This window comes from Protopterus annectens, chromosome 1.part0 (assembly GCF_019279795.1).
Source record: "Protopterus annectens isolate FY-2018-M chromosome 1.part0, PAN1.0, whole genome shotgun sequence".
NCBI lineage: Eukaryota > Metazoa > Chordata > Ceratodontiformes > Protopteridae > Protopterus > Protopterus annectens.
Genome location: NC_056725.1, coordinates 545942737 through 545970681, shown reverse-complemented (window position 1 = coordinate 545970681; position 27945 = coordinate 545942737). Strand labels below are relative to the sequence as shown.

General features: G+C 42.9%; 1 protein-coding gene across 1 annotated transcript in view; it reads right to left on the bottom strand.

Annotated features, from left to right (window-relative positions):
* Window positions 1-27945, bottom strand: part of USP34 (ubiquitin specific peptidase 34) — a gene marked incomplete in the record, with an annotated part of 5849982 nt that overhangs the window by 29655 nt on the left and 5792382 nt on the right. Inside the window, 1 exon segment of the mRNA XM_044061224.1 lies at window positions 21187-21346. Within this exon segment, the coding sequence (XP_043917159.1) occupies window positions 21187-21346 (160 nt within the window).

Sequence of the window (27945 nt, the reverse complement as noted above, 5' to 3'; positions counted from 1 at the left end):
GAGGGCTACAAGGCTATCCGAAAGTTCTTTTGTATTAATAAAAGTGCTAACGTTATTTACTTCATTCTGTGGTTACTTGTCACTTTACTGGATTCACTTGGATCACCATCTGCGGAAGGCTTCCTGTGTTGTTGTCCATAGTTATACGTTTATCAATTAAAAATTCTTCAATATTATACGTTTATCAATTAAAAATTCTTCAATATGTAAATTAATTCTTCTGTAAGCTAAATTCACCTCATTTAATGAAACCACTTCATAACTGTCAGTAGAATGTAATATATCTGAAATCTTAGAAGAGTAAGCCAACTGATCATACAAAACAATGCCCCCTCCTTTATCAGGCTTCATTACGCGAATTGTTCTTTCATTCCTTAACTCATTTAGAATTGTCTCCTCATCTTCAGATAGATTACTTTTAATTTTTTTACCTCCGAGTGTGTTATTCAACTGATACAATTGTTTAATTACAGACTTCTCAAATACTGCTATAGTTGGATGGTTGACTGGCATAAAAGTACTCCTCTTTTTCAAAATGCTAAGACCATTTCAATCCTTTTTTAGGAGGACTATGAAGCTGAAGACTAGGAGGAAGGGTTCAGAGTCCATGTTTTTGTCTTAGATTTTAATTTGTGAGACTTGCCTCCAGATATATCCTCTCGAAAAGAACATGGTAAGAGTCCTTTTAAGATTAATTTATTTTTGGATTGAACGTACGACATACTGAACAGCCCCTCCTGTAAATGAAGAGGCCCTAAACAGTAAGGTGTGCTCATCCGATAATGTAGTCTTATATCTGCATTTTGAGCAGGCCCTTTCTCCACCATATTCAAAAAATATATCAATATTAAAAGTTTAACTAACTAAACTTTTTCTTTTTTTTGGAGACAGGGAAAAGAAAGAAAAAGAAACTACCAAGAGTGGTAGGAAGAACTACAATTACTGTAGGTTAGAAGAGAAAAAAATATGAATGACAGTGTTCAAGAAATACTTAAAACAGTAATAGCAATCTAGGACAGGTAAAGGAGAAAGCTAAATGCTAAAGATTGCAAAGATTTTTTAAGAAAAAATAGAAATTTAGACTTCTTATAATAAATGCTCGACAGTTACTGATTACCATGTCTTTCGCTGAATGTGGCAAACGAGGTGAGATACTTACGTTTGGTACAATATGGATAAGGGAGAAGCTTGAGAATTTTCTGGTTGCCACAAGGTTTAGCAACGGCCGAGTTGGATCTGAGGGACTGGATCCAAATTCATCAGTTCAGAACAGAATGAAAATTGACATCATGAGATCAAGGATTAAAGGAGAGGAGTTTCAATACATCTCAATAACAAATATATCTATTGGGTGGTCAAACAGAAATACATGCTGGAGTACCTTCATCACCACAGACAAAATCCCATACCATATCCTAGCAAGTTACAAGTCACACTCCATGTCATAAGAAGCTCACAATAAATATCTGGACATAGTGGAGACACTTACCAACCAAACTAACATCCAACTTATGGCAGACTATAACTGTCCCTCTATAGAGGGGGAATCCCTACACAACCTCAAATCTATGGGTACAGAGACTCCTGGCGTAAACAGAAAAACCCTTGACCAAATATGAACATGTCCACTAGAGGATCAAACATACTGGGTTTTGTGCTCACAAATATGGGTCTGCATCCCACATGTCTCATCCTCCCTGGTAAAGCTGTCTCCTTTATAATGAAAATCAACTCCTTAATTCCATTAAAACCATTAACAGTTAGGAACTAAGCCAAGGCAAATAACCTTTTATTAAGTAATGGTTTGTCAAAATTCAATGCTCCTTCAAACCCCAAGAACGAAGCAGCAAGCCTAGGACTAACCGCAGAAATAAAATACCCTGGTGGCATTCCAAATTAAACAAGATCTACAACAATAGGGAAAAAAACGGTAAAAAATCAGGAAGGATAATTCCCATAAAGATAAAAAAAAACCCACTCTCATCAAACTAAATAAGCAACTACGAGGGCTAATTAGGCCAAGCAAAGCCAACTTTGAGGTCAAGGTAACTTCCCAGGTAAAAGATAACCATAAGGCATTCTTCAGCTTTGTCAGAAACCTCAAGGGCAGCACATAGCATGTGCTGAACTGGTAGTTAATGGTGCTACATTCACCGAGCCTGGCGATATAGCAAACTTGTTAGTGGCCAAATTCAGTTGCAACTTTACCCCACTCTCATCCCTAACCATCCCCCCAAAGTACCCTCAAACATGACCCCTCCAACTATAACTAGACAGCATATACTGCCTATGCTTGCTAATGCCAAGAACACAGCCTCAATGGGATCCAATAACATCCCAAGATGCCTCCGGAACACACTAAAATATGACTTATTAGGACCCCTGAAGTCATTATTTAACTACAGTCTTAAAACAGGCTTTGTGTCATGTGAATGGAAGACTGCGACAGTTATTTCCCTTCATAAGGGAGGACTTTCAACAGATCCTGGAAACTACAGATCCATTAGTCTGAATAGTCTTGTTTTCAAAGCCATGGACAAATTATCAAGGATATTACCAACAAGGACATGGGAGACCTCAAGACACTGGATCCATCTCAGTTTGGCTTTGTAAAGGGAAGGTCATGCTGAATCTGGTGGACGTCTCTGAAAAGCTCAATAAAGCAAACGATGAGGGGAAAATGGTGCATACTGCCTACCTAGATCTGGCTAAAGCATTTGATACACTAAGAGGCCAGTCACCAGTGAAGTTAGAATCAGTGAGGCCACGTCCACAGAGAGACCAGTCACCAGTGAAGTCCCACATGGCTGGATGACATAGAATCAGAAAGTAATTGGAACAGTTGCTCTGCATACAGTGAACATAAACACTAGGTTATTTAACTTAATAAAAATAGGGCAACTGAAAATAACTAAAGTAAAATTATACATTTTATAATAAGGAAGCCCACTTTACATGATGAGAGGATAATTATAAACAAAGAAATGGTAACAAAAAAAACAAAAAAAATCTTTGTACTTGAATATTAACATAACAGTAGATGCTCGAATGATCATTGCTGCAGTACCTAAGCTATATGTGTTACATCATATTAAGGATATAACAGCAGGCCAGTTTCCAAAGCTTCAGGACACAATCCACATGTCTAAACCACTTATCTGAGATCACAAAGTTAGGTTTGGGGTGCCAAGCTCTTCACAGCTTTCATGTCAACACAGACAGGGAGGCTAAAGGCAATCCTAGGAAAAAAAATAAATAAATGTCCACAATACGGCATAAAAACATACAAAAAAGGTAGACTGAGGGAGGAAGTGGCTACTGCATGAATGATCATTTTAAACATCTACTGTTATAGTAAGTTTATGTACACAACTGCACTATGTTCTTCATTATGATCACTGCTGCAGTAGCCTAAGCTATATAGGTAGATTACCATAGCTTAGACAGACTTGGATGGAGGAAGGAAAAGGGTCCAGGACTCCCGGGAGAATGGTCCTAGAAAAGCCTGTCCTGTAAACTGTTTTCAATGAGGCTTTGTATGCAACACCCCCTTCAAAAACATTTTTACATGAGACTGCATTGAAAGAGGGGATTCTACTGGCAGTCGTGCTGAAATGGCTGACAAATTAACAAAGACTGCAGAGTAAGGCAGGCTATAGGATATTAACTCAGAAATAATGTAGAATCCAGAGAAACATTAGTCCTGAATGGGTGCCGATTCCTTTGCATTTGCTAACATACAACTTTTAGTAGCAGGTTTTCTTGCCTGCACTAATACGTTTTGTGGGATGTCAGAAAAAAAAGTGCCTAAAAGCTGTTAAAACTATCATTAATGCAGTCAGCTGTACAGCTGTAGTCATTTAAGGTTTAGATGCAACAAACAAATCTGGTCTTCAGTGAATAAATTCAGTCTGTGAGGAAGCTTGTGGTAACATCCACTGCCCATTTCCAGAAGAAGGGAGAACCACTGTTGCCCGAGTTAGAAGGGGGTCACCACAAGGATCTTTGGGGAGTCGTCCTGATCTTCAGAAGTACCCTGGACATTAACAGAAAAGCATACAGGAACATTTCTGTCCCAGGAAAAGAAAGTATCTGTCTTCAAAGCCTTTTTGCATGGAGTTCTGGAGCAGAATTCTGCCAGCTGACTGTTTTGAGTGGAGGCAAAACAATATATATGAGGTGTTTCCCACAGAAGTATCATATCTAGGAAAATCTTTTGATTCAATTTCCATCATGATAGTCTGTCCTGGTCCTTTTAGCTGGTGTGTCACACAATTTTGCTCTGACGGTATGTAAGGTGCCTGCAAAGTGAGATTGGGCTGAAAAGCTATATTGCAAGCTACCATGGCTTGTATGCACACAGGGTTAGATCATGTTCTCCTTTGCTTGCTTATAAATCGCATTACTATGGTGCTGTCTGTAAACACCTGTAGATGCCCAGAGAACACACACAAATGACAGAGTTGAGAGACATTTACAAGTGTTAGCATCTCTTTTACGTTTGTTTTGGCCTGATCTTTTTTGTTCCAATGACCCTGCAATTTTATTTCCATTAACACTGCTCCCCCCCAAAGCAAAGTCTGAGGAGTCCATTGTGACTGACTGTGCTAAAGGGGGAAGTGAATGGGAGACCCGGATTATGAGAAATTTGGTGTGTTGACCCCATAACTCTCTCTTTCCATGATCCCCAACACTAGAATCTGAAAAGACAACAGATGTTGATGTTGGGACCATGGGAATTTCAGGTTCCACTGGATCTTTCTTAAAGTTTTGCAAGAGGTATCCAGAACCCTGAGCAATTCACTTGTTGAGAATGGAAGTCTGAGTGGAAAACCTCATGAATAGATCTAAATACAGATATTTTTTTTTCTTCCTGTGGAAGAAAAAGCTCTTTGAACTGACATGTTCAAGAGACACCCAAAGAAAGCAATACTGTAAGGAGTCAGAAAAGACTTTGGAATAACACTGTGTAATCACAGCCTGTGTAGGAGGTCCCTCACCAAAGAGAGAGATTCCAGAGACTTTGAAAAAGACAATGCAGAGGTAAGCTGGTTGTTTAAATAAATAAAATGTAAATACTTTGCAGTCTGGAGTAGGCTGTCACTGGTCACATGAGTCATAGAGCTTGTGAACACCCTTGGAGCAGTAGATCGCCCCAAAATAAGTAAAGCAGAGAAGTGATAATGTGATTCAGACACAGAAAACTTTACAAAGCATCTAAAATCTGGATCTACAGGAATGTGATTGCATGTATCTTTTAAAATGAAGGTCACTAGAAAACTCGTATGGATAATAATATGGGCAACAATTTGTGAAGAGACAACATTTTGAACTTGAGCACAATCACAAGCTGGCTCGAAAAGAAAAGGTCCACAACTGGTCTCCACCAAGAATCATTTTTCTTTGGTACAAGAAACATCCTTGAATAAAACCCTTCTGACTGAGGAGGAGTAACAGCTTCTATCACCCCTTGAGTGAGCATAACCTGGATAACAGGAGGGAAAAGAAATGTTTGGTACAGCTGATGAGAAGGAATCCTCCGAAAAGGAGGGTGAAGCTCTCACTGACATCTGTAACCCTGATAAATTACTTTCAGAACCCATCTGTCCAAAATAATCTGCTGCCAAAGAAAATGGAGGTTCAGACTTTCTGGAAAAATTATGAGACTGTTGGGAGGGGTCCCTCATATACTCATCCAGGGACATTACACTGTCCTTTGTTCTGGGGAGTGTTCCTACATTCTCTTAGTAACCGCCCTGCCACTACTTTTTAAATGTCTGATTACCAGCAGACTGCTAGGACTGTTTATACTGCTTTTTAAAGAAAGCTGAAGTGGGTTACTTGAATCTTTTGGTAAACTTGGAGAAAGGGGGCTGAAAAACTAAGGTCCTGAAGGAACGTCCCTCTCTCATCACACTTTTTAATGATCTCTGCAGCAGAAAGTCCAAAAACTAGTTCTATATCCAAGGGGTAATTCAAAATGTCATTGCTGGCATCATCCAGGGGAGGTTTTGAGAATGCAGGCAGGCAAACCTCCTTATAACAATTCCAAAGAGAGCAGCCCTGGAAATGACGCCCAGGCAAGTGCACAGAAGAAACTATGTTACACAAACCAGATTTCTCTTCACAAGAGAAAAACAGATGCCAAACTATTCCTCATGTTCTAACAAGAGGCAAGTATAAACTTCAACATATTGAGCTTGACAACTGAGAATTCTAAAAACAAGTGCTGTAGAAAAATATACTTTTCCCAAAAGTTATCAAAATGCTTCCCATCCTTGTCAGAAGTAGCGGGATTACTATTAACCAAATGTTGTCAGCAGCTACATTCACTAAAGTAATAGCTGCTGTGTCAAATCTGGGATGAATGTATAAAAACTTAAAAGATCGAGGTACTTTTTACGATTTGTCAGCTTTTTAAAGGACCACTACGGGCAAATGATGAAGAAAACATACATTTTTTATCTTGCCATGATTTACTACACCTCGCAAAGCTGCCTGCAGCAAAATAAGTACTCATTCCTAATTTTTTTGTTTTTACTCTTGTCTGCACTCATGGGGGCAGACATCGTGATTCCTTTGGAAAGCTAAATCTGTCCCATAATGCACAGACTGTGAGAACAAATAGCCTTACCATTTGTTGTCAGACTAGACTTCCATTCACTTAGAATGGAACACCTGAAAAAAACTGCTAAGTTTGAGAGTCTGCAGCTCATGTGTCATTGACTGGTATGCGCTGAGTGTTACAAATGTTGTTCCTACTGATGTACTACACATTCTCTGAAAGTAACTTGCAAAAGTGGCAACAAATTACTGAGATAAAAAATACTTTTCACAAGGAGCAATTTTGCAAGTTTCAGTTCCTCCCATCTCCACTCCTTCAGTGGGCTACAGTCTCACATTTCCAGCTTTGCTAGATTCAACTATTTAGTCAGCTTTGCATGACAATAGACATAAAAAAATCACAGCCTGGTGTGAACACTAAATCTGTTCCCTTGTATGTCTCTTCACTTCTGAATAGCATTTCCCAGGAATAAAAAAAAAACAAAAAAAAAAAAAACGCATCAGTCCAGAGTTTTAAAATGTGCACAGTAAAATATTCAACTTGTAATGTATTTTGGCTGCTGACATGGTTATCTTTACATAGTTATTCTCTTATAGTATAACCTGAACTTATGGTATTTAATGATAAATTTTACAACAGTTCTCAGTTTCTTAACAATGATCTCCCAAGCCTCTGATATGACCTAGTACTTTTTCTTACTATTGCTTTATGTAGTTTGTCTTAGTTGTATACTTGTAACGTGTTTCTCATCCTCTCAGCAACAGACTCCTAGAGAAAACTTCCAAAGCAGATACTTGTATTGAAAGAGTACCTGCAGCTGTAGCAGTGATACCACACTCCAAAACAATGCTCTCAAACATAGTACTGACAAACACAGGGGAATGTATCTGTCTGAATCAAGCAGTGATGAAATTGCTAGGGACTTCACTGAGCACAATTTTACTCAATCTCTCCATTACATAATGCATAACATTCGCACCACACTTACAAAGGCAAATCTCCACCTTCCACAAACACAGCTACCCACGTGACATACCAGTCAAATTTAAGGCATTTCCCACCTCTCTGCAAAACACTGCTGTAATGGCTTTGGCAAACAAATGAAAATGATTGATGGGTGTTGGTTCAAGACTCCCATCCATATCTCTCAACAGTATAGATTTTTGCAGAAAGTCCAGATTTTTTGTCTATTTTTCATAAAATTGCAGTTTTCTGTCAAATCATTGGCAAATCATTGAACAATGAAGTCAGAAAATTGACAGGCATTTACTTTTCAGACTTCATGTCCTTAAGAAAATTTGCTCTAATGCAAAACCTGTTTATCAACTTTCTAAGTTTGTATGTGCAATATTTATAAATTGTCCCAATTTTTGGGTCTTTATCCCCTATTATTTATGGCCTTGTCCAGATTTCTTGTTCTATGATGTTGAGAGGTATGCTGCCATCCCTTCCTAGTGGAGTCAGTCCACTGCACTTGCACAAGTGTCCCCCTCAGCAGGGCAGCAAGCAGGTATCAGTACAGATTTGCTTTATAGTTCTTTTACACCACACACACACAAACACAAAAACACTCGCACACAAGGATACATGGTTAATGTGGACAAATCTGTTTGTTCAAAGTCACCAAACTTTTCTCCAAACCCAGTTTTATGACACCTGCTACCAATCCACTTGACAGTCTGCAGCTGTAAATCTTGTTGTCCATGTTGTTTATTCTTTTCCTTGGTTTCGTTTCGCTTACTTGTAATGTTACTTTTACTCATTTTTTCTCCTACCTCCCATATCTACCCTAATTATTACTTCTAACAAATACTTTTTCTCACTCTTCCTTCTCTTCCTCTCCTCCTCCACTAGTTGAACTTTTCAACTCTGACATTTGCTTTATGAGTAAATAATGAACTGTCACCCTTATGTCAGCACATTTCAATGCTACATAATATTGCATTTAGTCTAATAATAGGTTCATGGGTAGGTACTAGGCTATATGCCCAAGGGCCTAAGTAAGCCTAGCCAACAAGGTCCCCTGGCTTATGCCACCCAAGAAAGTTATTTTCCTGTGCCACTGTCGAGCAGAGCCACAAAAGTGATTCCCGGGGTATATTTCCTATTTCCCATCCACTGAAAGATTTTTCTTGAAGAGTGCTAATGAGGAACTTTGTTTGACATAGATGGGTAGCTTTTTCCAGAGTATGGGAAGTCTCTGGGACAGGAATCTATCCCTCCAGCTTGTCCTGTTTATTGTGGTGACAAGGTTTAGGTCCCTAGAGCGTGTAGCTTGGAGGGATTGGGATTTCTTTAGGTGTAGCATGTCCAACAGCTCTGGGTTCGACATAGCTTTATATGTTAGGCAGAAATCACCTCGGAGTAGGAGATATACTACAGCGTAAAGCTGGAGTTTTTTGAGATGGTCAGTGTAGGGCATCTGTTTGAGGCCAGTAATCCTCTTTCTGAGGTACTTCTGTGGCCTTTCCAGCTGCTGCAGATGTCTTGTGAGGTACATTCCAAAAGGGGTGTTGTACTATATAATGGGTCTAATGAGTGTCTAGTAGAGGGGAACAATGACCTCTTTTTATCCTGAATGAGAACCCTTTTGTAATGAGGTGTGCCATGAAGAAGGACTTCCTGACTACTGTGGCAATGTGATTATCAAAGGAGAGACTACTGTCCACTGGGGTCCCAAGGTCTCATCACACATTTGGTGCTGCCTATGTGGTTGTTCATGGGTACAGAGTTTTTACCAAAGGGGATGACAATGCACTTTTTGGCATTGAGCTTGAGGCCATGGCTCTGACACCACACATCTGTCTTAGTGAGGCCTTTCTGTAGGATGTCCACATCATTTGGGGACTCGACTATGGCTCCTAGTTTGTAGTCATCTGCGAACTTCATTAGCCAGAGGCCTTCTGTATTAGCCTGTACTTCAGAGAAGTAGATACCAAACAGGAGAGGTCCCAGGACTGAACCCTGTAGTACTCCACTTGTCACTAGTTTGAAGTCAGATTTGGAGTCTGCAACTTTTACAGTTTGGGTTCTGTCAGTGAGCCAGTTAGCAATCCATCTTTTGGCGTAGGGATTTATACCTAGTTTAGTGAGTTTAGCTATAATTCCGGAATTGGGGATGGTGTCGAAGAAGTCAATTAGGTTCTGGAGGCATGATCTGCCTTTCACAAACCCGAACTGGGTGGGGTCCAGAGTTTGGAGGCTACCAAAGTCTTTGTTTATGAGTTCCATGATGATATGTTCCATGGCCTTGCAGACCAGGCTCATCAGGCTAACAGGGTGATAGTTCCCTGGATCAGTGGTGGCTCCCCCTTTGTGGAGTGCGATAATGTTGCTGTGCGCCATTCAGTGGGCACAAAGTCTGATGTGAGGCTATGATTGAACATGGTGCTTAGATGGGGAACCAGTTTGTTCTGAAGTTCATGTAAAATGCAGCCTGGGATGTTGTCCAGTCCCATGGATGCTGTGTTTTTGGCTTTAGAGAGTGCAACTTTTACCTGTGTAGCTGTGATTACAGGGACTCTGCATTCTTCCTGTATAGATATGGGCCCTTTAGGGGGGAAGAAGGGGATAAAGTTAGCACTGAACCTATCTGCCAGGATGTTGGTAATATCAGTTGGTTCTGTAATTTTCATGCCGTTGTGCTGTAACTCAGAGCAGATCTGGGTGTTGCCATTGAGATTCCTGACATAGCTATAGAATGCTTTGTGGCTGTCCTTAGAATCAGTGGCAATTTTGTTTTCATAGCTAGCTTTAGAGGCTCTTACAAGGGATCTCAGCTTCTTACTGAGGCTGACAAGGGAGCTCCACCACTCATGGGATTTTACTCTCTTTTGCAACAGTTTCTTCCTTCTGTTGTACAGTTTGTTTATGGCAGGGGACCACCAGATTGGCTTCCTTTTTTTGGAGGATAAATTTTTGGTTATGTTTGGGATAGCACGATCCATGCACTCATGTAAGTGCTTGTAGAGTGCATTTGTGTAGGATTCAGCAGTCTTAACTGTACTGTCCATCTGCATGGGTGCCATGAAGTTCGCCACTTCTGTCTTAAGAAGCATGAAGTTGGCTTTGGAGACATTTTTTACCGTGGTTTCCTTAATGGTGGGTGGGGGTGGGATGTGGATATCTAGGGTGATTAGCTTATGGTTGGATCTGACCAACGAGGAGTTGACTGCAGGTGTGGAACACCAGTCACTCATGTTGGTAATGACTAGGTCTAGGATACTGTTGCCCTTGGTGGGGGTGTGGATAAGTTGATCCGGGGCATTGGAATTTATGAATTCCAGAAAGCATTGAGCGAAGGAGTTGGTACATGAGTAGTTTTCCCAGTTAATGATGGGGTAGTTGAAATCGCCCATTATTAGGGTGTTTGGTTGAACCCTAATATTTTTCAGTATATCAAGAAAAGAGGAGTGGGAATTCTGGGGCATGGTGGGGGATCTGTAACAAGCTACAATTTGGACTGCAGTTTTACCCAGAGTTAGTTGCACTTGAATAACCTCGGATGCATTATGCTAAGCAACTAGCCTGGGGGTGTGGATATCCTTAATGAGTATGGACACACCTCCGCCTTTGGTGTTCCAGTCCAGGTTACGTGGCCGAAAAGTGTGGTATGAGATGTATAGCTTGGTAGTGCAGTGGTGCTCTCTGGAGCCTTGAACCAGGTCTCAGTCACTGCACAGATATCGATGTTCTCCATTTTAAGGACTGCCTCGAGTGAGTGCGTTTTGAGATTTAGACTTCTAGCACTGAGTAGCATTACCCTCAGTTTTTGCTTGCCTGTTCCTGTTACAGTGGTGAATTTGTAATTTGAACCTTGTCTAAAAAAGGCACTATACGGGTGGCAAGAGCCTTAGCCAGTATCCAGAATCCCAAAGGCGACAGATGCAGGCTATCTCTTGCAAAGCATCGTGGTCTGTCGACCATGTTGTCCCAGGCAGACAGATATTGGATCCCCTTAGAATGACACCAGAACCTAGCCAATTGTTGAAGTCAATCATTTTGTCCTAGTACTGTGGTATCATTCTGGGAGATGGCGGAATGCTACTCAGGACTAGGGTCATACCTGCCTGGGCTACAAGATTGGAGAGCTCTTCCATGTCTCTTTTCATGTAGTCCAGGGAGGTACGTCTCAAGTCATTCACACCAACATGGACAATGACAGAGTCATATTTGTACTTGTTGTGGAGTGACCTGAGTGCATAGGTTATGTGGCGGATGCTGGCACCCGACAGGCAGCTGACAGTAACCTTCTCCTTGTTTAGCCTAGTGAGTGGGACATCAGTGTGCCTGACTATATGTTTGCCCATAATATCTGAATAAGTGAGTGGGATTTTCATGACAGCATCAAGAAAACATCTTCCTTCTGTGTTTTTTTTTCTTAAGTTTTTGATTTTTATTAGTATAGTGATTGATTTTCTTAGTATATTTATATCCATTTGTTTACCAGGTTAGTCCAACTGGACACAAGGTGACCATTTTCAGCAGAGGCTCAAGGAGAAAAGCTCCAGATACATAGTAAACAATTATAAAAAAATAATAATAATAAATTATACAAACATAGCTATTTTGTACAAACAGCATAGAAAATATAAAAGGAGTAAAATCAGAGTTTTACAATTGATACAGCATACAGTGGTTAGAATATTGAGAAACAATTAAACAAGATAATATACAACAAATATACAATTGCTTGAACATAAATTCAAAAAGACGTTTCCATAGACAAACAGGGTCATAAACTAGAAATCATAACTCTACTGATATAAATTATATTGCATTTATCTTGTTTTAATGATGGTATATGTGTATTATTGTACGTCATATGTGCACAAATATTTGTATCAATCTATGTTTTTACAGTATACTGACAAAGTACTGGGTCACATCAGAGGCTTGGGAGGTCATTAAGAAACGGAGAACTGTTGTAAAGCTTGGGATTGAATACCATAAGTTCAGGTTATACTATAAGAGAATAACTATGTAAAGATAACCATGTCAGAAGCCAGAACGCATTATAAACTGAATGTTTTACTGTGCACATTAAGAAATGGATAGATTGGCCCAAACTCTGGACTGATGTGTGTGCTTTGTTTTTTTTATTCCTGGGTAAATGCTATTCAGAAGTGAAGAGACATATAAGGGGACAGTTTTAGTGGCACACCATTCTGTGATTTTTTTATGTCTATTGTCATGCAAAGCTGACAAAATAGTTGAATCTACCGAAGCTGGAAATGTGAGACTGTAGCCCACTGAAGGAGGGGAGATGGGAGGAGTAACTTGGCCAGGAATTGAAACTTGCAAAACTGCTCCTTGTGAAAAGTATTTTTTATCTCAGTAATTTGTTGACACTTATGCACGTTTCTTTCAGAGAATGTGTAGTACATCTATAAGAACAACATTTGTAAAACTCAGCACATACCAGTCAATGACACATGAGCTGCAGACTCTTAAACTTGGCATTTTTTTAGGTAGTCCATTCTAAGTGAATGGAAGTCTAGTCTGACAACAAATGGTAGGGCTATTTATTATCACAGTCTGTGCATTGAGACAGATTTAGCTTTCCAAAGGATTTACAATGTCTGCCCCCATGAGGGCAGACAAGAGTAAAAAAATAAATAAAATTAGGAATGAGTACTGATTTTGCTGCAGGCAGCTTTAGGAGATGCAGTAAATCATGGCAAGATAAAAAAATATGTTTTTTCATTGTTTGCTCGTAGTGGTCCTTTAAGGGGAAGAAGACCGACTGTCATGGAAACTGCAGGCTGTGACAAAAACATCCTCCAAAGCAGATAGAACAAGGGTGGGTTCTGAAAATTCCATTTGCAACAAATCAAAATGAATGAAAATAAGAAAAACCGCCACAAATATGAAGAAAAATACTCTTTTAATGAGCACTTTTATCAGTAGATACACTTTATTGGTAATCTGATAAAGTCAAGTGTATCTACTGACAAAAGCGCTCATTAAAAGAGTATTTTTCTTCATATTTGTGGCGTTTTTTCTTATTTTTATTCAAGTTTAGTTTGTTTCTTTGCAACAAATCAAAATATTTTGTGAGGGACTGAGAAACATTACTGTTTTCCCATTGAAACAAGGATTCAGTCTGAAAAGGCGTCAGGTACTAACCACGCGACAAGACCCAAAGAGACCCGTCATCTTGTTCCCAGAGAATATTAGACAATAAAGTATAAATATAGTCAACAACCTGCACCAAAAACCATAAATCAGGCGCTGAACATCCATATATAGCTACAATACTAAAGCATGTAATGTCAGAAGACCCCACACACCCCTTCCTAAAACAACTAGGAACAACTAGCAGTAAGATAACTGCAACAACATTTATGGTACTAACAAAGATTCCAGGTAGGCACAAGAACTATTTATATAGTCCGCTGGTAAGTCAGAGCCCCATCAAGGAGTAAGTATGCTGCAGTGGGGAAGGAGGAGGGTATTATGTGTAAAACAAGGGTAAAAATGCTGTCACCCATGCCCAGTAGACACAAAACTGTACTATGTTCCTAGACTGGCAGTATAAAAGACAGCACAAAATTACAAGTGCACCAATCCAGCATATAATAAGTTGCCACCCTATAAATAATCCTGTAAGAGAAGCATGTAAACTGTGGAACACAACCAAATGATGACAGAGTAGAATATCCAGAATAAATATGTAAAAAGAAAGTAAATCCCGAAGATAACAAAAGAAAGCCATCACTCCTATAAACTGTTTGCCAAAAGAAACACTGTTGAAGTAGAAGGTAGTTGAAAGAAGTTTGCCTGCTCTTGAAACAAACTTGAGCCATGCTAAAACACTAACGTAATCTGTAAAACATCTACCATCCAGAAACTTGAGTTTGGACATCTGCAATGCCTAAGAGCAAAAAGAATAGAACCTAAGTAGCTGCTGAGAAACATCAAACTAGACTGCAAATGATGGGATAGAAATGTAATGATCCCCTGTGAAAACTAATCCTCAAAATTTCTAGGCTCTACTGCCATGGTGCACTAGACAAGAAGTTTGTTTTAAATATAGCCAACAACAAACCGAAAACTGCCTAAAATTTTAGAAAGAGTAAGCTCGTAGCTAATAAAAAACTTAAACAGGCAATTTTTGTAACAAAGCCAAGATCCCAAGCAGGAGTAGGAGCTCTTCTCAATGACATAGAATTCTTTTAAGCAGAAAAGAAAGACAAAAAGGGGGTTTCTTAGCACAAAAAAGGCTCACAAGCAAAATTAAAAGGGCTCTACTGGGATAACATCTTTATGGAAGAGAAGGACAAACCTTTGTCACTACTCTCACAGTTCTATTGTAAAGCCACACTCAAATTGGGCTCTGAATGCAAAAAAAAAAATGAAGTTTTTTCCAAAACAAAAATCTCTTCCATTTTTCAGTTTTAGTCCCTAGGGGAATTTGGCAAGCCTCCCCATAGAAACTGAGAAAAACTTGTACACTAAAAAGTGAGCTGAAAAAATTGCAGCCAGAATCTTATCCAAGAACTTGACCTTCCTTTGTCCAATTGACATTGAGCAGATGACCGCCCTTCTGAGATATTATGGATGAGGAATCATTGTCAAAGGCCATGGAGGCTTCTTTACCGAACTCATGAGAAGTGGGTCACCAGTGTATCTGGAGCCAAGATGATGACATTTAAAACTTCCTGAGGATCTTGAGCAGAGCTGCTTTTCAAGTATACAGGGAGAAGCGGTAAGAGATTGAAAAGAGACATTTTACTGGTTTTTTCTTCTGAGTGGCAGAGCATCCACTTTCCAAGCTGTGTGATGAAACTGAGGTGTGCAATTAGAAGGTGGTGGCATGTGGGTGGGCTGGACACACGAGATCAAAATTCCTGCTCCTAGAAGACATGATTTTCCTTTGTACTGGGAATCCATGGTTTAATTTAACAGATCTGGCTATTAGTGCTTAGTTTCCCAACTAAAAGACAGAGCACCCCTGGGTAGCTGTGCTGTGAAATCCCTGAAGATCCAGTTTGGCCTTAGGTGGGATAGTGAGATCATTCTTGCTCTGCACACATCTAGTTCTTGTGTTGTGTTCCTGGCAGAAACCTGGCGTACACTCTTGTGTTTGAAAGCTTAAATAATCTCCTACCTGTTGTGGCCTCCTGCTGAAACCTTGCATGTAATGACAACTTTGTTGTGTTGTCTATGTTACCCATAACCTGCTCTGAAAGACAACTCCCCAATGTTGTCGTGTATACTTTCCATTCAGATGTGTTCCACAAGTTATGTTGTCTCCTTCTGTCGCAGATGTATCTTGCTTGCTAACGGGTCAGCACAGATGACTGAGTTTAACTTTGACATTCCTGAGCCCACCATAAAAAGATCAGACGTCTCTCAGGTATTATTTGAATGACAGTGTTTCTCCATTATCCTAGTTGTGGTGTCCATCCGGGCAGAGAATTACTGTATGCTTGAATATAACAGGCCACAGATCCTCCCACCTCCATACACATCCCTGAGCCCAGCAAGCAAAATTAGAAGATGCATGTAAGCAGCAGTCAGAATGACAGTGTTGATGAGAGTAAAGTGGTGAGAGTCTTGTTGTCTTAAAGGTTGAGGGGACTTGATGCTGTAAATGTGCAACACTCTTTTCAGCTGATACTGTATTCCATTGACTACTGAACTTGCAGTTTCATCTTATTATATACCTGAGAATATTAGGCCTTGAGATAGGTCTTCTAGATTGGTTAGTTATGCTTCAGAATCTTTTCCCTCATTGTATAGATGCTTCGTGTCTTGAGATTAGATTTGAATTAAGAAGTTTTAAGGAAGAGCCAGAAAGCTATAGCAATTGAAAGAACATTTAATTTGGAACTGAGACCTTTGAATTTGGAGAAGCCTGCAGTCATAGAAAAAAGGATAATATGGAGAGTTCTATGTCTTCAAGCATGTTGAAGGCATGCATAAGCTGCAGAGGAGCATATGGCAATGCATCTTTTGATCTTGCCCACTAGAGATCTGCACATACCAATAACTCCTTAAACTTGGGAATGTCCAAAGGTATGTTTGAGATCTAAAACAAAAAGTCAGTCCACTTGGGCCCCCTTGAAGAAGAGGAATGTTGAAATTGATTCAAACCTGTCTAACTGTTCTCCAAACTGGAACAGGAGAGTCCTAAGAACAAATTGACTACAAATTTCCCCTGTTTTCTAGAAGGTTGAAGAGCCCCTATTGTGAGCACTTTTGACTTGCTGAGGATTGTCTGGAGAGTAAATCTGTAACTGCCTTTGTGAAAAGAAATTGGCATATTTACTGAGTATATAAATGGACCTTGCAATCCTTGAATTCAGAATCTGTAATATCTTAATTTCTCTAAACTCAGCTGGTCTTTGATTTCATGAAAAGCCAGGTGCAGCTATCTGTGACTCTGGCTGTCTTCCCTCAGTCTCTACAGGAGGAGCGACAGCAATACCCTGAAAAGGACTGAAGCAGAGAACTTTCCTATGTCCAGAGCCTAAAAAGCCTACTGAGCCCTAAGACTCCCAAGGAGAACCCCTGTTCTAGCCTAGAAAGAACCCAGACCATAACCCCACGGCCGCCTGCCACTTTCCCTATAAGCCGCACCATATAGCCTTCTTCTTCCTTAAGCAGGCCAATAACAGCTAAACTTCTCCTTTTTAACAGTTTGCATAGACTGAGCTTTGTCATCCAAACTTAAAACTGTCATGCACAGCTAAATCTTGATCCTTCAACCACTGTAAAAAACATCCAACAGAGCTGGTAGCAGCCACCCCAAAACTCCTTCAACAGCACAAAACCTCGAGGAGAAGAGCTAACAGCCCCTGTAGCAAATGATGAGAGCTGGCACCCAAGCCTTACACACAAATCACCACACCAGCAACTCTTCCACACAAAGAACCACCACCAAGAAGATTCGGATTAATTCCTTATGTGAAAAGACAATTCACTTGATGAAAATGCTAAAAGAAACTGACCTTTAAACTAACCTACCCAAGGTATCCAGTGAAGCCCTATACAAGAAACTACCCATTCAAAGCCTTAAGGATTTTTGGAAGAAGTGACTTTGGGGCCCCCCCACCCATCCTTTTTACCCCGCCTTTAAATCCTGGGGACTCTTAAACAAATATTTAAGCTTTTGAACCCTTATACTCTCATTTAGGAGGAAGAGGCACCCTATCAAGGATCAGGGAAACAGAGGCAAAAGAGCTTTCAACCACAAGCTCTGCAAACCATCTTACTAAACATTCACAGGGAGAGAGAGCCAGGGGAAAGGCTAAAGCAGTAAAAGAACATCCTACTCAACACTTTTCCGAGTTTCCCAGAGTAATCCACCTTCCCAGAAATAAGTAAATCCTCTCTGAAGAAAGTCTGAGAAAGAGAAATCACATCAGTGGAATCAGAATCAGGAGTGGAATCATCCACATCAGAATCAGAATAGGTAGGATACTAAGATTCATCTTCCCAACTCAGACAAAGCCAAACTCAGACTCTCTGACTCTCAAACTCAGACTCTCCGGGTATAGAACCCCCCTCATAAAAAATCAAATCTTCAGAATCTCCTAAAATTCATGGCACATATACTATAGAAGTTAGGGATACGAAATGGTAGGAGAAGAAGAAGGCCAAGCTGAAGTAGGCCTACCTCTGGCAGAAATGGGAGAGGCCAAGCTAGCCAGGCCCAGAAGGAAGGAACAGTCAGAGAAGACAGCCCCTCAGCCTGGCCCTCCTCCTGGAAGACACCTCCTGAGGCCACCTCCTGAGAGCCTGGGGACTTCCCTGGGACTCTCTGAAACTCCTGGCAACAGTGACTCCTGGGACCTCTCAACTCCAGGGACCGCCTGTTCAATCCTCCTACTTCCTGCTGTTTTATCACCGCTTAGCTTCTTGGAGGCCGGAAGCCGGCGTTTTATCCTTGCAATTGCTTCCCAAGGGCGCTTGACAAACACCATTTTGGCTAATACAGTCTAACCTCCTCCTAACCGTGCACTTGTTAAACCGGCAACAAACAACGTCGTGCTCCTAAACAAAACAAGGTATACACACTTATGATAATCCTATAAACAATATATACATCCCCTGTTTCCAGTTATTCACTCTTTTTCAAAATTTTCTAAAATTCCTAAAAAAAAAACCAAAAAAAACAACGGGTACTTAAGCCAACTTGTTTTTTCTGAAACTAAACTCCGTCGAAAAATTTTGGAAATTTCAACCACGCCAACAAAAAATTTGCTGCATATCTGAACATCAAAAAGAAAAAGGATATGACGAGATGTCATGCTGCGCGCGAGCGTACCGATGACGAGTTGAATGCTAGTCTAATGCGCCTGACCCAGAGCCTTAGCTCTCCTGGTATTCGGGCCGACTGGGACGACGCGGACTATACCCAATAGTCAGGACTGCAGCAATGGAAGACGAAGAACATCTGTCTCAAAGACAATCCTTCAGAGGGACTGGCCAAAGCCACACTTTCCTCCGAATCTGAATCAAAAATCTGTGGAGAAAACACATCTGCCTCTTAACAATATTTTGAGGTTAAACTTCCTGAATCTCTTGAGAAAATGAAGAATCTCTTTCTTTTACCAGGAAAAGCCATGTAAGAGTAGTCAAAAGTCTGTACTAAATCCTCAGCTATGCCTAACAAACTACTCCTCTCCATGGTCACTGAGACAGGAGAAGACATGGGTTTATTTATTTATTTTTTAACAGGAATTTCTGAAGATGACCTACAATTGCCCGTAATAATTTCCCTAGGGATAGGCACAACTTTCTTAGCTAAACAGAAAGACATTCTCCACTCCTTCTCCCAAGACCAACAAAAGAGGCTCTCCCTTGCTCGCCAATGAACTGTAACTGCAGTGTTTCTTTTCTTATGGGGCCTGTTTACCCTAGTCAGTTTCTTCCTGTCTGGGGCATTTCTATCCTAGTCAATTTCCACTGTACACATCATGCTGAGAGTGAAAGAAATTTCATGAAACTTTCTTTAGAAAACTCTCTCTCTGAACTTTGCATAAGGTTTTCCAGCAAAGGAAAAACACAAACAACTAGGTAACAGTAGCTCCTTGTTATTTTACATCCACTGGGATCATAAACCCTTTGAAGTGGTGGGAATTTATCCCCGTTTTACTGTGCACTGTCACATATACAGTTGCATTCCCTCCACCCCCAGGTCACATACCTATTCAGTCTTTGAGATTTTACAGCTGTTCTACTTTACAATCTGAGGGTGAAAAAAACAGTACCCCTAACTGCAACAGACTTGAGCTGCTGTACTTTTTTTTTATAACATCTAATTTAAATATTATTTTGTAGTGGCAAAAGGAAATGCTTACTGCTGTGAGTTTAAAATGTGCCAAAAAACTAAAACCAGATAGTGTCACTGGAAGAAGGTTTCAGACATTCTGTCCAGAGATTTTCAAAGCTACCAGTAAAGTACCTAGCCCTGTGGTGCAACGGGCTAAAGATCTGACTGCACCCCACATGAGGAGCTGGAGGGCCTGGACAGAGGAGGAAGAAAGCAAGGAGATAATGCCAGCTCACTCAACTGGGGTTGAGGAGGGCAGTAGGTAGCTTAGTCCACTGCATTCGTGACACCAACAGGGATGGAGGTATCTATTCCTGCAGCATGAAGAGTTTAGTATCTCTACACTGCAAGTGGTTCAGAAAGTTAGCAATATATTCAGAGTATGCCACTCAAGAGTTGACATAAAACAGCAGGGTAAGATAAGATCTTCTTCTAAGTATTCAGATTGCATTACAGGAAAGATAATGCCCAACCGAAAAAAAAAACTATTAGCATATCTTACCCTATCAGGAGATTCTGAATTAAGTCAACACATTACTAACAGCTACACAGAGTGACACAGAAATATTAATATGGTACAGAACATCAAGATGGCAAAAAATAAATGCATGTTTTCTTCAATTTCTGGCCACACTGGTCCTTTAACCTCTGGAGTGCATATTACACTTAACGTGCAGCACACAGTGCAAGTACCTCAATTAGACATGTGCATGGATTTGGAAATATGTGAACTTCTTTTAAGGTTTTCTGCATGTAAAACATATAAATCATGATTACATCATGTACCTCAGGCAGAATGGGTGAGGCATCCACACAGTGCTCCTTTAAGGTGGATACAGATTAATCTTATTATACACATGTCAGTTCTGCAACCAAAAACATATTACAGTATGAGCTCTCTCTTTGCTTTGTTATGTAAAAGATTCTAATGGAGTCTTAAGGTAGATGGAATTTTGAAAAACATACATTAATCATTAACAGTGGTTAGTCAGCTGAATGCAACTCTGCCAATATGACTGATCAGATGCACAAGACAATCAAGAGAAAAATCTTTAAGAGAGTTCTAAATCTGATTTCAGTTGTTCCGTCATTAGCCTTTTTTTATTTTTAGTTTGGCCATGCTACATTTGGCTTTCTAATCTGGACCCTAGCAAGATTAACTGTGAGGAAGCACAAATACTGATGCAACACATCCTGAGAACATCGATGATTTGCAAATGGCAAACCTCTCTCAGAAGCATCTACCTTGAAATGCTTTCAGATGAGCAGCTGATTTATAACACTAACTCATCCACTCTATGCAACATCACATACTTTTGAGGTTAGTATTACAAACCTTGCACTTTTCCTTCTTTGGCTTCTTGTTCTGAATTTGAATTGTTCTGCTGCTGACAAGTTCTACACTTGCTTAGAAGTTCTTGCAGTGTGGGGATAAGATCTGGGTCAAGCTGCTTTGGGGTGTGTATAGAAAGCAACAAGGCAAGAGCTCGGAGATCCTAGAAAAAAGCATTACAGATTACCATACTTACTTATTTATCTTACTGCACACTGCAACTATCTTAAATGCTAAGAAAGGCATACTGATTTATAACTGCTGGCATATAATATGTGCCTTGAAAGGTCTTAAGTCAAAACAATACGCATAATCTTATTCAACATTGCTTTTAACATTACTGAATTTTTTTTCCAAATCTGGCATGCTCTGTGCTATACAATGTAGTACTTAGTATGCTAGAAAGTTCTTTTAAGTAACTTAAAAACACCCGGAGATTCACTAAAATGCTCACCTGCTTGTGCTAACTGCCTTATGTGGGTCGGTCAATTAGCACAATGCTAAGAAAATGCGATTCATTAGCAGGTATGGCTGTAATGAGAAAGACCTTGTTATCGCCTTTACCATGTCTTTAAATTGAACACTAGCTCTGGCAAACCTGACAATGCTAGTGTTCTCCTTGTAGACCACGCACTGCTTTGGCAAAGGTATCTCCCTACACACACATCTGCAAATAAATACCTCACACTCGATAGTCAGCCACACACACACACACACACACACACACACACACACACACACACACACACACACACACACACACACACACACACACCACCCCCACCCAGAGTCTTGATTCCCTATTTATCCCCCTAGCATGACGCACCCAGGCAGACGTACACTAACACGCATACATTCATGCGGCCTTATTAATGCCCCTATAAAGAAATGTCCACACGCATCCACCTGTACTAAGACACTCCCCACACCTTCTCTGAACTTCACTTCCTTGGGAAGTACTCATGGTGCAGCGAATAAACGGCCTCTGTGGTTTTACTGCTGTCACATTTCCCTCATATTAAATATTACATAGCCAACTGATTCTCTGAATTGTTCAGCCAAGCAAATCTGAAGCCACAGACATTTCTAGGGAATAGTACAAAGCTAATAAGCATCAACACTCAGGTTGCTGCATTAGCATGCAACTTTCCCTATGAGACCACTTGTCACACTGAGGTTCCCACTAGGAAAACTTCAGAGGTAGAGTGGTCTCTGAATAGCAGAGGCTTACCGAGAAGCAGAAACCATCCAAGTTAAATCTTAAGCACTGGGCTAAACCTTTCTGAATCCTAGGATTAGTGTGGATATTTTCCAATGCTATGCAAACTTGTACTTTAAGCAGGTTTGTGTCCATTCCTCGTAAAAATCCACTTTATGTTGCTCTATATTTACAGGCCAAAAAGGCTATTTTCCAGGACAAAAACTTTAATGGAACCGAAGCCGCGGGTTCAAAGGGTGGGCCTGTCGAGGCTTGTAAGACTAAGGCCAAATCCCATGGAGGCACCACCACTTTCACCGGAGGCTTCAAGAGGAAAACGCCCCGTAAGAAGGTTTTACATAATTTTGTAGAAGCCAAAGATCCTAGTCCGTCTCCCACATGGAAATGGGAGATGGCTGCCAATTGCACCTTAACTGTTGAAGCACTTGCTCCTTGTCAGAATATCAGAGACAGGAAGTCTAGAATAGTAGGAATAGGAACTGTAAATGGATCCAGGCCTCTATCTTTGGCCCAGACAGAGAAACGTTTCCATTTGCTGTAGTAAATCTTCCTAGTAGTCGGCTTATGTACTGCGACTAGAATGGCCTTAACAGGAGATGAGATACCGGGAGTCCTAGCCATCAGTGGAACTGGAGCAACCAAGCCGCAAGCTTGAGGTTCACCAGGTTCGGGGGTTGTAATCCCACCGGATGTGAAATTAGGTCTGGAATGGGATCCAGTATCCATGGCGGAGATACACTGCGAGACCGCAGGTATGGGAACCAGATCTGGCGAGGCCAGAATGGGGCTATGAGGATAACTCTGCTCCCCAACCAACGGTCTTTCTGTATGAACTTGGTCATGAGCGGAAGGGGTGGATAGGCATATAGTAGACCGGACGGCCAAGCATGGACTAGAGCGTCTCTGGGATTCTCCCCTTCGGGGGGAAGTATTGCGAAGTACTCGCTGCATTTTGTGTTTAAGGGAGAAGCAAAAAGATCACAGCAAGGCCAACCCCATTTGCGGAAGATCTGCTTTGCAACTGATGGATTGAGAGACCACTCGTACGGAGTGAGAATCACTCTGCTCAGTTTGTCCGCCAAAATGTTGGACCGACCCGGAATGTGCGTTGCTACCAGAAAACGGTTGGTGGATATCGCCCATTCCCACACTCTCATAGCCTCCCGGCAAAGTGAGTAGGACCTGGTTCCTCCTTGCTTGTTTATGTACCAGACCACTGACGTTGTCTGTCTGGATTGCAATAGTCCCCAGAGGTAGAAGGTTGTGGAGAGCTTGCAACGCTAGAAGCACCGCCCTCATCTCTAGGACATTGATATGCAAAGCGGTCTCCAGGGGAGTCCACGTGCCTTGGACGGTTCCGCCCGAACAATGCCCCCCCCACCCGAGGCGAGAAGCGTCTGTGGTCAGCGTGGCTTGGGGGGGAGGGACAACAAAAGGCCTCCCTTCCTTCAGCTCTGGGGTGTGGAGCCACCAAAGAAGGGAGTGCCTGCAAACTCTGCTTAGGGGAATAGGAGTATTCAACGGATGGAGTAGCAGGGACCACTGAACTTGAAGGGTCCACTGCAGAATCCTCATTCGCAGACGTGCGTGAAGGGCGAGACTGATCGCTGCTGCTATAGATCCTAGTGCCCTCAGAACTAATTCCGCCTTCGGGGCCGGGCTTTGAAGAAGAATTAGCACCTGACACGACAAGCTGTTTATCCTGTCCGCAGTTAGCATAGCTCGAGAAATGCGGGTATCTAACTTGGCCCCTATGAACTCCAGGACCTGTACGGGGCAAAGAGAGGATTTCTGGAGGTTTACAGAGATGCCTAAGCTCTGGGCAAGGGTTAGAGCATAATCTCTTGCCAGGCAGAGCCGATGCCTGCTGGTGGCGGTAAGGAGCCAGTCGTCTAGGTATGGGAAGACCTGAATGCCCTGAAGTCTCAGGTGGGCTGCAACCACTGTCATGACCTTGGTTAACACCCTGGGGGCTGAGTTGAGGCCGAACGGGAGAACCCTGAACTGGTAATGACTGGCTCCCAGCCGGAAGCAGAGAAACCTTCTGGATCGTCTGTCCATCAAGATGTGGTAGTACGCATTCTTGAGGTCTATCGAGCACATCCAGTCGTTCTACCGCAGAAGGGGGAGAATAGATTGGAGGGTGACCATCCGGAACTTTTCTTTGGGAATGAACAGGTTCAAAGCGGAGAGGTCTAGAATGGGTCTGAGGTCCCCCGTCTTTTTTGGCACTAAAAAGAACCTGGAGTAATAACCCGATCCGGACTGGTCTGGGGGGACGGGCTGGATGGCTCTTTTTTCTAGCAACTTCAGGATTTCTGAAGCTGCTGCCTCCCTTCGATCGGGTGGAACATTGTGGAGGTGTCTGGTCGAGGGAGGGTGGTTTATGAAGGGGATGGTATAACCTCTGGATATGATGCGGAGCACCCATCGATCTGTCGTAATGGACTCCCAGTTTGACAGGTGCTCCGACAACCGCCCCCCCGACTGCCTCCAGGGAGGGACAGCCGGGTAAGCCCTCAGGGCTGATGCGCGGGTCTATCCGGGAAGGGTTCCCTGGACCCGAAGTTACGCGGTCCCCCTCTGCCTCTGGGCCGGCGTCCTCCTCTGCCTCTAGAGGACGAGGGGTCCGAAGCCGGATGGGATTGCTGGGACTTGCGGAACCACAGCTTCTTTTGTCCCCTCTGATTCCTAGAAAAGGATCGTTGGGGATTAGAGAAGCGGACCCCGATGGCAGACAGCGTCTTCCCATCCTTCTCGCTTTGGACCAGCATCTCGCGAACGGTCTTGCCGAAGAGCGAAGATCCGTCAAAGGGTGCATTCGCGAAGGACGCCTTGAAGGGATCCGTGAAATCGCAAAGATGGAGCCAGGAGTGACGTCACAAGACGACCCCGGCTCCGCTGGCCCTAGCAGCTCCCTCCGTGGCATGGGAGAGTAGACACATGGACGTGTTAGAGATGGATTTTAGAGTGGCCATACAAGTCGAGAAAACTTTTTTGTCCTCGACCGACATGGACTCCAGGGGGGCTGCAGCGTATTCCTTAATTAAGTCTCGTTGCAGCCTAATGGTATGTGCCATGTAGTTAAGCGCCCTTACAGAAAAGGTCGCTGAACTAAACATCCGCTTCCCAATGCAGTCCAGTGCTCGAGATTCCTTATCTGGCGGGTGAACCGAAGAACTCTCCTGCGCGAGTTCTCTCTTGGTGGCAGCCGCCACCAGCATGGCATCCACTGGGGTTCCCTTGGCCCAAGACAATCTATCCACTGGGGGGCTAAGGATCCTGTCGGGTTGCTTCGGGATAGGCTCCACGGTGTCGGGCTCCTTCCACGCCCTGGTAGTAATGAGGTCTACCAGGGGGTCAGCCGGGGGGGGGGGACACCCAGGAGGTAGAAGGGCCTGCCTCAAATGCATCCAGGAACACGGATTCATCTGCGGAAGGTTTTTGGGCAGACCACCCCGCTCTAATACGCAACATTTCCATGATGTCTCCGAAGGAGACATCCTCGGGGGGTGACCTTGGAGAACCTTCATCTAAATCCGTGTCGGTTGTGATGGACTCGGGGGAGCCCAGGTGCCTCCTCTTGCACCGACGTTTTCGAGGGACCTCCTCGGTGGGACTGTCCAAAGAGGGCTCGTCAACGAGGTCCTGTTCCTCTAAGGGAACCAACTGGAGGGCTTGAGCAGGCTGTCCCGATGGTCGGATGATGGAGGATAGACCCACATGCAGCGGGTGCAGGAGGATCCGACGCCCGAACCGGGGACCTGGAGGTCCTCGACAGTACCCTCTCCACAACCTCAAAAGCCGAAGGAGAGCTACTCTCGCCAGGCTCCGAGAGCAATCTCCTCGGCTCCGAGGTAGGGATCGGGGTCGGAGCCGATGAAGCCGGAGCCGAGAGAGAGGTGTGCTCCGAACCCAACGGAGCTGAAGACACACCAGCTCCCCCGGATCCGATGCTCAGCCCTCGGCCCCGAGAGCTCGGATCCGACAGACTCGAAGGCACAGTCGGCGAAGTGACCGGAGCTATCGGCGCCGATGAATCCCCGGTTCCGAAAGGGCCCGGATCCGATAACTCCGAGACCCGAAAACGGGTCGGAGAAGGAGTAATCGGAGCAAACATGGGGGCCGCGCCCCCCCCAGAGGGGGGGCAAGAGCACCCCCATCTGCATTTGGGTCTGGATGAATCGGCGCATCATCCGATCCATATCTGCTTCAGTGAGGCTTCTGGTTGCTCTTCAAGAAGTCGTCGAGGCAGGCCGGGAGGGTCGCCTCGACGACCTCGAGGGAGACCGATCCTCCTCCAGCTCCGGAGAAAAACGAGGTGAACGGAGCCGAGAGGGGGAGGATCCGTAGCTCCTCGAGGGAGACCTAGTCAGCTTGGACGGCGGGGCTGAGGGTTGAGTCTCAGCCCGCCTTTTGTGGGACTTATGTCCCTTGTCTTTGTGTCTTTTCTCCACCGTAGTGGAAGTACCTGAATCCCCCGAACTCAAACCCAAAGAGGGAGGTTGAGTCCCAGGTTGAGTCGGGGGCCCAGAAGGCACGAGGGCTGTGGAGACAGCCTGTGCCTGAGAGGGGGAGGAAGAAGAAGCTGATTCCGGAGGCAACAAGCCCGCCAGGATCAGCTTGTTCTTCCTGTCCCTAATAGCTCGGGGATTAAAGGCCGCGCAGATTGTGCAGGCCGATGACAAGTGGGCCGCCCCCAAGCATAAAACGCACTGAGTGTGGCCATCTGCCGGCGAAAGCTTATGGCCACACTCAGTACAATTTGAGAACACCGCCTTAGGCCCTTCAGCCATAACACCACTCACACCAAAACACACCCAAACACTAAGAGGGGGGGGAGGGTGAAAGTCGGGAACTAACAGAAAAAACTAGTTAGAAAGGGGGAACAAAGGTATCTAACTAACTACACTTTCGCTAACTAACCCAGAAAAAACTAAACACACTCACACAAGAAAAATATTTTTTTTTTTTTTTTTTTTTTACAAAAAGAAGAAAAAGGTTCAATCTCACCAAAAAGCCAAGGAGCTCTTCAAAAGTAGCTGCTTCAGCCGCGGCAAAAAACGATCTGAGGTAATGTAGCACATAGCAGGGGATTATGGGTAGGGGGAGGAGCTAGGAGCTTGGATCTTGTAGCTTGGAAAACTGCCTGCTCGGATCCGATACCCACAGGTTGCAGAGCAAATGAAGTAACTACTTCAGATCTTCCAGACATAGGAAGGGAGAAGGAAGGGGGGGTCATAATAATGAAGGCAAGAACAACAACTCACATGTAATGTTATGGTAAGTACATAACTTCTTTATGTGAAGTTGTTCAATCTCGCCTTCATTCTTACTGATGGGTAGCGTCCCCAGCACCACAATCTTGGGTGGCTCACGGGAGTACCTGCTTCAGGACAGCAGACCCAAATGAAGCTCTGTCCCTAGAGGCCTTGTCCACTTTGTAGTAAGATATAAAGGTATGTGGTTTTGACCAGATGGCAGCTGCACAAATTGAATCAACAGGTAATCTGGTCAAGAAGGCTGCAGAAGTAGAAACCGCT